Below are 13,109 nucleotides of genomic sequence, written 5' to 3'. Positions count from 1 at the left end.
AAATCATAAAAAGAAAATCTCACAAGGTCTAGCCTGACTCGAATTAAAAAAGGCCTAAATTTGGCTTGTTAAGTCAACAATGATGCAAAAGCAATGACAAAGGGCTCCACATGAATATGAATTTGAATTTATAGCAATAAGCCATCGGAATCTGGGTTAAACAAAACTTAATGAGTAGAGCTGCTTATAGAATAGAATTTATATAGCAACTTTAGATCCGGAAAAAATCGCTGGAAACAATTTCTTGTATAGGTTTCATAGAATTCAAATCAAGTGATTTTTTTGGGAATACTAATTCTTTAGCCAGGTACCTAACCAATTTGGCTAGAGGGGTTAATGTAAATCATGGAAGGATAATCCACCTGACTGGCGTCCCTTACCTGAGGGAAGTTTATTATTTTGGATAAGACTGAGGGATGTTAATTTTGTTTTTCACAATTTCGTGAAGTCCTGATTATATCAATAAACTGGTAAGGGTCGGCCAAACCCCAGATTGCCTATCCAAAAAAAAAAAGGCTAGAAACAAGCGTTTTTACATGTAAAAATCATGAACCGATCACATTTAATTCCAAATTTGAAAATAAATCCGATAAGAGAATATCAATCCAAATCCAAATCACAAGCCAAAAAAAGTCCAACTGCATAAAGTGTTATATATGATCGGATTACACATTTGGATACCATTTTCAGATTTGCATGAGAAAAATAATGTTAGGTTTAGATCCAAAATCTGACTCAATCCAATCTGCATTCCTCTTAGCGAGGACCAAAAGCATAAGATTCCTAATGATCAACGTTTATATCCTCCGAACAGATGATGCCCGAACTATGTTGTGTGCATAGAGAAAACTATTCTCTTGACCAGAGACCAACAAATTGCAACCAAAAATGCAAGAACCAAACCCACGACTCTCAAGATTTTAGAGCAGAAGGTAATGGCCCCAATATCGGTTAAGCTGTGTGACATGCTGTTGTGAATGAGTTAACTTGGTCACAACCAGGAAAAGGTTGAAAAGTTTGCCTGCAAGAAAGATGAGAAAAGTGCACATTAGAGTTCAGGAATGGAAAAGACCTTTATTATTGGCTTAAGAGACAGAAAGAAGTACAACCATCTTTACCAAGAGACGTACTCTTCACAGATCGAGGTCTAACGTTCCAAAGAGGGAGAAATTGGGGTCGCTCGACCCAAGCAAAGGGATGTACTCTGATCCTCTAACATGAACACTGAAGCATGCTGCAAGATAGCCAGCCACAAGCAAACATAAGGACCTTGATAAGGAATACCACTCTCAACAACTTAAACAAAATGCAGTGTGTGTGTGTAGGCGGCCATGTACAGTAGTGGAATTCTACACTCTAAGCCTGCCTGCCTGCTATCTGAACTGATGTCTACGGGTTGTATATTGTCAGAGTAGTTAGTGCCTGCCTCCCTTGTGCTGTCAAGATTTTGACCTCATATTTGTAGTTCAATGCATGCTGGCCAAGCTTCGACCAACATCAGCATAAATAACCTATAAAGAATACACCTATGGTGTGCACCAGAATGACTTGTTAATGATCATGTTTTATTTGTAAATCGAGAAATCCATGGAAGATGTACTTCCATCATGAAGCATCCAGTCATACAGCAGGAATTAGAGAGAGGAATTGCTACTGTGAAGTGTGCAGCCATATAGCAGGAGCTAACAGTCTGACAGATCACCATAAGTCCAGTTGGCTTTATGCACAAACAACTTGCCAAGGGTGAACCCTCAACGACTGGGTTAAAAACTGTACGAAATACTTTTCCCTTTCTTTATGGAGGTTCCAAATTCTCACTTATCTGATAATTCCCATATTTTCATTAGCTGGTACGGTGATGTGCTACACCTCCAACCTCCAAAGTTGCATGAAACAAAGTAAAAGCTCTACAGGTCCACAAGACCTATGCAACTAGCGCATAGCAATTAAAGGTGATGGAGGTAATATATTCTACGAAACATTGGCAAGGTAACCCGGTATTTGAACAAATAGTCAGATGGTTGATCATACTGGAATTGAAAAGAAAAAAAGTTAATAACTCGGTGTTTACCTATGAAAGTAGTCAAAGTAATGTAATTAACATTTACCTTGAGAAATGTTGAAATGCAGAAGTTGGTAGCAGATTTCAGAAATTTTACCAGATAAATTATCAATGAACACTACATCTCCATGGCCCCCATGGTCACTCTTGGGGAGAAGAAAAAACTGGAATTGTCATATCTATAGAGAAAAGAGGGGTTTACTAATCAGAGGAAAATGAAACAGGAATGATTCTAATCCTGCATGCTTCTTGCTTGACTGGCAAGCCCTTATTCCACTTTTTTTAGGGAGCAGAGCAAAGAGGACTATGGAAGAGGAGTCCTACACAGACCTATGGGGCATTCTTTTGCACCGTCAGTAGGTACACTAACAAGATCCATCTCTTCCTTGGCAAGCTACATCTTGGTCCCTAAGCACTCTCTTCGCTACATGAACTTTGCCCTTTCACTTACTACAATTTTGTAAAACATCAACTTGTTTATTGTTTCAAGGCATTTGCGCAAAGAAGAAAACAAGCTTTCACATTCTGAATAAAAGGAAACTCAAAAAGTGTTCCCATAGCTAATGATACTATGAAATGCCGTACCCTTGGATCAACATGGGCTACAACTTCAGACAATCAGTGGCATTTAATAGATGTGAGCACATGTATGTGTAATTGTGACCCTAATGCAATTTTTGTATGAATTTTCTATATGAAATAGCAGGTTCTCCCTATATCCTGCATATTTATTGTAAACACTTCGTATACTGCAACAAACATAGAATGTAAAGACTTGAGAAACCTCTGGACCAGATGCCAAGTCCGGACAATACGTAACCTTTTGATGCATTTGGAGTGCATTCTGTATTCTCTGGTAGGGATCTGCTTCACCCCAGCTTGCTGATCAAAAGAAAAAAAAAGACTCGAGAAACCACCCAGACCAGCAACCCAGTAGGTGACGTGAAAGGATAATAATTTTCAGATTTCAAGAAAAGGCCCTACATATTAAAAAGGAGGGAGGGAAGGAAACACCAAAGCAATGAAAAATGCTAATAGATCATGCATTCCACAGATGCAAACAACTACGATGTCTTTGTGCATCTTGTTGACCAGTATAATGAACAAATTGACAAAAACAAGAATTGTATTTAACAAAGATTTTAGAAACTAGAAGCATAATAAGCATGTAATACCATTTTCAATTTTGATGACACTTTGAAGCATTGTCTCCATCTTCTTCTTCATGTCGGAGTTGTCATCCATATCAGGGACAAGAAGGGTCAGCTCCCTGTATATATCGCGTACAAATCCACCTATTGTCTTAGCATATTCAAGTTCACCATCTGATATCCGGCCAATGGCTAGTCTCATCAGCTCTCCAGTCAAATCCGCGATCTTAACACAAGAATTCAAAGTAACTACTCCCAGTAATGGATTCAAAATGCTACTTCTGTTTAAAAGGAACTAGAAGACTCACCCCTAGGAGATAGTCAAGGATATTAATTTGCAATGGCTCAGCAAATTTATCACTCAGATACAACAGACTCTTGTTGACCTCAGAAAGTGTCAATAGTGTCCCATATTTGCAGAACTTGCAAAGGGATGCAGCTTCCACATACTCTTGGACCTGAGCTACATGAAACAAAGCAAAGCATATGAAACTCAAAAGTCCATCAGCAAATGTATGAACTAAAAATTGGATGAGTTGAAGGTGCTAACTGCAGGAGAGTAAGCTCGCCTCAGCTTCCAAAAGTCACTCCCTTGTAATTCATTCACCAATCGTGCCATATATTGATCGGTGACAAAAGAAAGATTGTTCTCAGCCTTCTCCAAAACTTCTTCTTTATTATATTTACTAATCCTATTTCAAGGACAAGAGCGCAACATTTAGGAGATGTTATGTTGTCCACAAAACTGGCACAAGTTGGCAAGTTGCATTATGATCCACAATGCAATATCCCAACTTATCCCCCATTTCTAGATAAATGGGTGCATCCAAACACCTGATTAATGAAAGCCCAAACATCTAATAACTATGGAAATTCAGTAAACTTCAAACTTGGAAGCACTAATGAAAGACTAAACAACAAAAAACAGACGTGTTACCTGTGCACCTGAAATATAACCTTCTTGCTGTTAATGGTCACATCTCGACTTGCTTTTACTACTCTCTCTCTCTTCTCATTCTAGAACACATACAGAAAATAGTGATACATTTAGTTCTCTCGATTGTGATCTTCTGAAGGGATGCTTCTTCATTGAAAAGGTCAAGATAAACAGGCTAACCAAAAAACAAGCAACTACATCGATATAACATGCATTTGTTCTTCAAAAACTACTAATCCTAAAGTATGAGTTTCCACAATGCAAATCAGCGCATATTCTGTACTACTTAATGAGCTTTAAAATGACTTTATACTTTTTAATACAACAACTCATCTATTATGTTATGGTCATTTGTCAATGATGGCATTTTATGGATTTTTGTCATCTTACAGTGCACCATAAGTTGACCACTTTACTTTGGAGAGGGTCAGAGAAGCGGTGGCTATCATTTAAAAATGCTGCAAAAAAGATAAAGAATTTTTTGAACAAAAAATTATGCCTTGATGTTCAAACTAGATGGAATTCTTCATATTTTATGTTGGATCGTGCATTGCATTATAAAGATGTATTTTTGTGGTTAAATTATGAAGATTATTCAGAGGTCACAGATTTTCCATCTGTGGAAACATGGGAGAAAGTTGAAAAGATTTGCAAACTTTTGAAAACATTTCATCATGCTACAGTTGTTGTCTCTGGATCTAAGTATACTACTTCCAATTTGTTCCTTCATGAAATATGCAATATCTTTATTGGCTTGGATCGTGAAGCTCTGATGATTACTTTACTAAGCTAATGAGCCAAAAAAATGAAGGAAAAAATTGATAAGTATTGGAAAGAGGTGAATGAGATTTTGGCGATTGCTGTAAAGACCCTCAGTTTAAGCTGGAAGTTGTCAAGTTTTATTTTGAAATGATGTATGAGAAAAATGATGCTGATATACATGTGCAATCTATTGAAAAGACACTCCGAGAATTATACAAGGAATATGAGTATGCTTTTTCTAATACTTCCATGGCACATGGGGAGTAGAGTTCCACCCTTGCGGATGTTGTTGGCCGAAATGATTGTGTAACAGGATTTTACCAATATTGCAAGCAGACTAGTGTTAACCAATCTACAAAGTCAGAATTAGATATCTATTTGGAAGATCGTTTGCTGCAAAAAGATGATGATATTAACACAATTAAAGAATTCAATGTTCTAAAGTAGTGGAAAACTAATCAACACAAATTCTCCATTGTCTCTAAAATGGCATGTGATGTTTTAGCAATTCCAATTTCATTAGTAGCTTCTGAATGTGCTTTTAGAACTGATGGGTGACTCCTCAATCCAACTCGATGTTCAATGAGTCCAAAGTCACTTCAAGCATTTTTATACACTCAAAGTTGTTTGAGAAATGAAGCCTCCAATAAGACCAACACTTCTCATGAAAGGTAACATATTTATTTTTAACAATCAACCATTTATCTAATATACTTGTTAATTTTTGTAGTATGTTCTTCTAACATTGTTTTGCTCATGTGGCTCATCGGAATCTTCCAATGATGATTCAGAGCTTAGTTGTCAAAAGCGCTAGTCGGAGAGTAGGCGGAAGATCCCTAAAAGTACTAGTTGGCCTAGGTGAAACCAAAAAAATAAACCATCAAGAAAAGCAAAAATATTACAACAAATAGTTATATTTAATAACAAACATATGATTGTAACTATGGTTGAAGTGTGTAATTCAGTAATAACATGTTGCGAAATTTATGAAATTGCATAATAATGAATATAGACCAAAACTTGGGACACACCATCCGATTACTCTCTCTCTCTCTCTCTCTCTCTCTCGCTATATATATATATATATATATATATATATATATATATATATATATATATATATATATATATATATATATATATATATATATATATAAAGAGAGAGAGAGAGAATGAAGATTATCCTACCCCTATTTCATAAGGTCAATATTAAGACCCTCCAAAAATCATAGTTCATTGATGGTTTATGCTCGATCTGAACCTATGTCACATAGGTGCGGGTGCAGATGCGGCGACACAGCACTTTAAAAAAACTTGGGTGCGGGGAGGATATATATATATATATTTTAACAGTTTTAAGTTAACACTACGTGTATGTGTGTGCATTTATGTATTTATATATATAATATAGATAAAAATGGACTTGATTAGGGCTAAGTGAATCTACTTTTGGATAGAAATGGACCTCAGTGTGGTGGACTTCACCAAACACAAAGGAAGTTGCATCCAAGTGTTGCACCCGCCTGGGTGCGACGCGGGTGCGGTGCTCTGTTAGAAAAGTCTGTATGACATAGATCTGAACCATTATATATGTTTATGATTGTTGCTAAATAGAGAACATGCCATTGATTAAGCATCTTAATGCTCAGCTGTGTATTTTTAAGAGGTAAAAAAATCATCGGTTGATATCGTACTAAAATTTCATGATAAAATGTTCACATTTTTACATCAAATCAATTTGAAACAGCTTGTTTCTCAATAAAAGTATTGATAAACACATCTAATGGTTCAAATAGAGCATAAAACACCTAAAACTTTGATATTTAAAGGGTCTTTACGGTGATGTAAAAAAAAAGTAGACAGGATGAGCCCCGTTCACACACACACACACACACACAAAAAAAAAAAAAAAAATATATATATATATATATATATATATATAACTGAAAAAACAGATTTTATATATCTCTGTGTATGTGTGTCAAAAACCACATGCATACAAGTAAACAACAAAAAGAAAAAAGAAAAAAGAAAATAAAAAAAGGACAAGAATGAAAAAAAAAAAGAATATAGTGGAGGGGCAGAGGAGGAAGAAGAAGAAAAAGAAAAAAAAGGAAGGGAAACAAAGAAAAGGGTAAAAAGGAAGAAGAATAGGAAGAGAAAGAAAAAGAGGGTGGAAGGGTGAAAGGAGGAAGAAGAAGAAAAAAACTAAGGCAAAAAAGAAAAGCAGAAGAAAATGTGAGAACAAAAAAGAAAGCTTTTGGGACGAGAGAAATAAAAAAAAAAGATAAAAAAGAAAAGAGACAAAAAAATTAACAACCATGTCCTTGCATAGGAAGGGACACACTTCTTAGACCCATAAGCCTAGACACCTATGTCACAAGGATTCAACTAGCAGGGTGCCGCACCTGCGTTGATGCGACTCGACGCGGGTATGGGTGCGGCATCGGTTGCGGTCAACCCGACCCTGGGTGCGTTGACCGCACCCAAGATCATTTGTGTCCAACTTTTTTATTAAAAAAAAATTTGTGTCGAATTTTTTTATTAAAAAAAATGTTTTGGGGGACGCCGCCCCTCGGACCCCCCTTTCTGCAAGGGCAAAAACTCTAAATCAGACTCCACAACTCATCAACTCGACCCCTCCTCTGCACAAAGAGGGCGCAGAGAGGGGGCTCGACCCCTCCCTTGCACAATATATATATATTTATTTTATTTATTATATTTTTTTTTGCCGCACCCCCGCACCGGCACCCATGTGACATAGCTAGACACCCGCTTTTGACAACTAAGAGTTAGAGTTGAATAAATAGGTAAGAGTCAATTTTGCATATTTTGACCTTTTAGATTTTATTCGAGTGAAAAATGGCAAAATGATATGTTTTTTCATGGTTGTGCAAGAATTTGTGTACCTATTTTGTAACACCCCAAATTTTACCAAGTTTTTTTTTAATAAAATACTGTTTTGCTAATACACTGTGAAAGAATGTTCTTACTTTAAAATCTCTTTTCAAATCTAAGTTGCAAACCAAGATCCAAATTTTACAAGACAATTGCACACTTTTGCAAAATATAAAGGTCATTCTATTTCACGAAATGTAACTTGTACAAAATGTTATCTATATTTATAAAATGTACAAAGTTCCTAAAAACCACAGAAGCAGTTCCAGGTCCACGTCCACTAATGTCCCTGAGTGGCTCACGTGTCCTCCGTTGCCACATCTGCCTACTGCTGAGTACCTGAAAAAAAGTAATAATTGCGGGGTGAGACAAACATCAGTCTCAGTGTGAACCAACTACTCACACAAACGTCACAAGATAGTAGCACGAGATCAAGTTCGTTGAAAAAGGTCACTATGCTTAAAAATTATTATTTTTTAAACAGGAAAAGTCAATTCACTACTCATCCAAAAGTCGACCTCCAAGAGAATTATCATTCAAGAGAAGAAACACAAAGGAGTCGACTCGCCCCACCTCAGGGACTAAAGGAACACATACAAGGAATAACTCAAGAGGAGTAGACTCTTTCAACTCAAGGGTCGACCCTCAGCTAACAAGGAGGAGTTGACTCATATACATCTGAGAGTCGACTTTAAAAAATCTGACATAATATTCAAAACTAAAAGATGAGTCGACTCTCTCAATCTAGAAGTCGACTCTCATATCAACAAAATCATCCATCATAAACGACTAAGAAGTCGACTATGATACATCCAAGAGTCGACTCTCAAAATATGACATAATATATAACAAGAGAGAAGTTGACTCTCAATGCAAAATGCAACACCGATATAAGCTAAGAGGAGTCAACTTGCCCAACTCAGGGTTCGACCCTCAGGTGCGCCATGCACTGAATACACAAACTCATACCATGTCTACCTGCATGCATGAATATATTATTAAATATTTTTATTTAAATATTGTTGCATTACATGCTATGCACCACACACAATTATTAATTTAATCCTCCTTATCCAAAAGGGAACCACTCCCCTAGCCCCTTGGGCATCACCGGACCATTCAACGGATGTTCATTCATTCATTTCATTTATAAAACCGATACGATAAACTTGATGCTTGCACCAAAGTTTGGAACCCTTCGCCAAGGCATTCTTTTCCCTATAAACTACATTCTGGGACCTTATCCATCTCCCTATAGTCAACGTAGTGTACACTACTAGAAATATTGCACCAGCTCTACCTTGTTTTCTATGCCTCGTGGTGGGGAACGGATCCTTTAGATCCACATGATAGGAGCTCGCTCAACTCAACTGTCCCAAAAATTCTCTCACGAGGTTGGTGCAGGCTTGTTCACATCTGACAAGCAAACTCAAGCCACAAGAAAACCCGACGAGCATAAACAACCGTTCAGTGTAGCTTGTTATTAAATATTAATTCATTATGCATCATACAGTACCCTCTAGTACTCTGGATCAACACCCAAGCATGCTTTTGTAATAAGATACCCTTAGGGTCATTACCCCAGAATACAAACAACACGTACACACATCCCTTTCAGTTACCTTGAAATTTTCAATTTAAAAATGCCGATAACTGAAATCTGCAGGATTTCATATTCCAAATGCATCACACAACATGCAATATGCATCAATGCACTAAATGGGTTCCTCTTGGACCACCCACACTCACATAAGTGTCTCACCGTACAAAAGTGGCTTAAAAAACACTAAATATAGATACTGCAGTCCATACACAACAATTCTTTGGCTGATACATCGAACCCCAAGCTTCACAGCCCATACCCGAAGTCAAAATTAAAAAAAAAAACACATTCAGGGAGTCAACTTTTTTATCCCAAGGGTTGATTCTCTGCCTGCATGAATCGACTCTTTTATACCAAGGGTCGACTCTATGCATGCAGGAGTCGACTCTCTGTCTCCAAAAATGCCTAACAAAGTTCTGAAAATGAGGTGTCGACCCTCGGAGATAGAGCAACAAGCATATCCATGAAGGAGCCGACTCCTGACCAACAGGAGTCGACCCTAAACAAGGCCAAATCGAAAATCCTTTCTCCAAAACAATAATTTTCAATAGAAATTCATGGATCCTCATTCTAAAATATGAAACAAACAATTCTAACATGCATTTCTACAAGAAAACCGGATCAAAATTACATTTAACCTCATACCCACAGAAACATACATGATTTACATGTTAAACACTTGCTAAACATGCGACAATTTCACCTAATGAGCATGGTTTTGAGATCAACTTCATCTACATGAATACATGCCCCTAGAATTCATGTAGTAGGAAGATCACACCTTGAAATTGCTGAAGAAACAGGAAATCTACTGAATACAAATCCTCAAGTGAGTAAACGAGCACCTACGAGACAAAATCCCCAAAACAGATACCCCAAATATGTTCCTATAAGTCACAGCCACTTCTCCTCAACTAAAACGAAATGGTAGAGAGAGAATGGAATGAGATCAAAGGGAAAATGATGTGCAGTTCGGTGAAGAAGATGGGCAGGAGAGTGAGGAAAAAGAGAGAGTGAGAAGTATATTAGCTTATGTTTAAAAATAAGAACCTTTTAAAACTTAATTTAAATATCTCTAAACACATGTTAAGTTAAGCAAAGTTGGTGGGGGCTGAGCTGCCCTCTTATATGAGGGTTGCCCCTGCCAAATTACCCTTGCATTTTCTCGTTTTGCCCCCTTTTGACAATTTATTTACAATAGTGCCATTGCCCAATAAAATTAAATTCTTTTAATCAATTACCTAATTTATCCCTTGCCAAACTAAGCCTTCACCGTTTTTGAAAATTCTGGCCACGTCCCTTGTTAAAAAATTAAGATTTTGTTCCAACATCAAATAGGATCCAATCTAAACCCTATTTTCACGATTTCAGGGTCCATCTCTTCAGAATTTAATATTCTATAATATTAAACCGTAAATAACACGTAAAAACACCCATCTTTATATGGATTTTCAGAAATTCAGGATGTTACATATTTAGTTTGTTATATCATTAACCTTGATATGTTGTTGATATTTTGTAGGAAGGTAGAAGTAGTCAATTGGTTTTTGGTAACATTTCATCCTTAAATATTAAGATCCTTGAATATTTTTTGTTTATGATTTGATTTTTTAAGAAATTAACTTTTTTTTTTGCTTTTAGGTTTATGGTGGCGTGGTGGAGACTTTACAAGTATGAATATTGAATATCATCATTGAAACATTATTTTTTTATTTTGCTTTTGGTTTTATTATGGCAAAATGATACTCAATATTCAAGATTCCACCAAATCGTTTCTCCCAAACAAGTCGAGTAGGATTTGGAGAACTTCGATTCCTCGCAACCAGTCAGATACCCTACGATTCCCACTTCCCAAATACATGAAACATAGAACCCACATTCCCAACCTTTTGGTGGAAAAAGGAGGCAAATTGCGAGGAGATCAGAATCCACACCTACCAAGGCTACCTACGCAAATCCCAGAAAGCCAATTTCCACGTCGAGAATTATACATGAAACACAGAATCCAGATTCCCACCCTTCTGGTAGAAAGCGGAGGCGAATTCCGTAAAAAAAATCGGAAGTCACACTCACCGCCGAGTACACTCCCGTAAAATCCAGGGCCGTTCCAGTCATTCCACCACAACCAGTCGGCTTTCCACCATTTACCCCACGAGATTCACAACAAATATAGAAACACGCATAAAAACCCTAGAACCAAATCAGAGAGAGAGAGAGAGAGAGAAAGAGTCCGGTCGTCGATGGTGTTGGGTTGGACGTACCAGATCGTTGAGATACCGAGCGTACTGTTCGAAGCTGTCCCTGATGTCAGAGACCGCGCCTGCCGTCGTCGTCATCCTCCTCGGCCTCTTCACCGGCGACGCTCCCTCGCCTAAGGCGTGGAAGAAGGGCAAAATGGGTATCCTCCCTCAGGGATGCAGAGAGAGAGAGAGTGATGATGCACTTACTTGGGAGGAAGGGGCTAGGGGTTTTATGCGCGGACATGGGGAGGAGAGTCCTGAGGCCGTTCCAGCAACGCAGCAGAGGCGGTGCAGACCAGTCTCCGTCTCGTTCTCGACCACCGCCTCGTAAACGGGGTTGCAGTTAATGCCATGATGGACATTTTCATCATCTTTCAAAGAACTAAAGGTGGATTCGTGTCGATGGGAACAACCGTGTCAGGTGTAACCGGTCAAGCTAAAAGGAAGACCGAAACCTAACCCGATCTAGTTCAGGTTCGGGTTCGGGGTGAAGCCAGAAACTGTGAGCCCATATGTGTTTGTATTGAATCGGGTTCGGGTCTCAGTATAGCTGAAAAAAGTAAACTTATATGTATTAACGAGTTTAGGTTTCACCTCATGTCTTGATATGATTGGTACAAACCTAATTATACGCCAACGAGAAAATATGTAAATTATTGAGATCAGCAATTCATTAAGAATGCTTATAAAAAAAAAGAAGTATTCATTAAGAACATTATATGCTAACAAATGAGAAATCTGTTATATATTTTAAATAATGCCAAAATCTAAATATAAAAGGAATATTTTCTACACAAACCAATCATTTTAAGTTGAAATAAAGAGACATTAATGATATCTTACGCAAAATGTATCATAAGTTTGGGTTCCATTCATGTCGGTACACATATAAAGCGAGTTTGGGGGCATAATCAGTTGGGATTTGGGTCAATTCGGATACTAAGCGGGTTCGAGTTTGGGTCGATTCAATAATAAAACGGGTTCAGTTACATAATTGGGTGGGGTTCAGTTTTACAATATAGAGAACCATTGGGTTAGGTATAAAAAGCATGTTGGATCCAAACGAGGTCGGGTCTTTAATTGCAATTTTTGTCACAGGTCTATATTTTGAACTCCCAACCCGAACCCATGAATCTACTAAAATCGGGTCAGGTATAATCGTTACGTAACGTCGGGTTGAGTTAGGTATACCCGACGCAGATACACCCCTAACTAGGGGTGGCAATCGTGTCGGGTTGGCGGGCAGCATACCTCAACCCGAACCCGACCCGTTTATTAAACGGGTCGGCTGTGGCAAACACGAACCTGACCCGTTTAATAAACGGGTAACCCGACACAACCCACCAACCCATTTAATAAATGTGTTGGGTCGAGTAAACGGGTTCTCAGGTTCGCGGGTCAGGTTGGTGGGTCGGGTTGGCGGGTTGACCCACCCGCCTAACCCGTTTATTAAATG

The 13,109-nt window shown here is 37.9% G+C and overlaps 1 protein-coding gene across 1 annotated transcript; it reads right to left on the bottom strand.

Moving 5' to 3' along the window:
* Positions 1–635: 635 nt before the first annotated feature.
* Positions 636–11,974, bottom strand: LOC149826850 (uncharacterized). The gene is made up of 8 exons (XM_090018990.1): positions 11,861–11,974; positions 11,675–11,784; positions 4,151–4,230; positions 3,764–3,905; positions 3,522–3,671; positions 3,238–3,439; positions 1,119–1,234; positions 636–1,021 (listed from the first exon to the last, which is right to left on the bottom strand). Exons 1-7 carry the CDS (start codon positions 11,895–11,897, stop codon positions 1,134–1,136), a joined length of 822 nt encoding a protein of 273 aa, XP_089875116.1. The 5' UTR covers positions 11,898–11,974; the 3' UTR covers positions 636–1,021; positions 1,119–1,133.
* Between the last annotated feature and the right edge of the window lie 1,135 nt (positions 11,975–13,109).

The sequence above is a fragment of the Nuphar pumila genome, chromosome 10 (assembly GCF_984573655.1).
Source record: "Nuphar pumila chromosome 10, dmNupPumi1.hap1.1, whole genome shotgun sequence".
In the NCBI taxonomy this organism is placed as follows: domain Eukaryota; kingdom Viridiplantae; phylum Streptophyta; class Magnoliopsida; order Nymphaeales; family Nymphaeaceae; genus Nuphar; species Nuphar pumila.
Note: the sequence above shows the minus strand (reverse complement) of the source record. Positions and strands in the feature narration are given on the sequence as shown.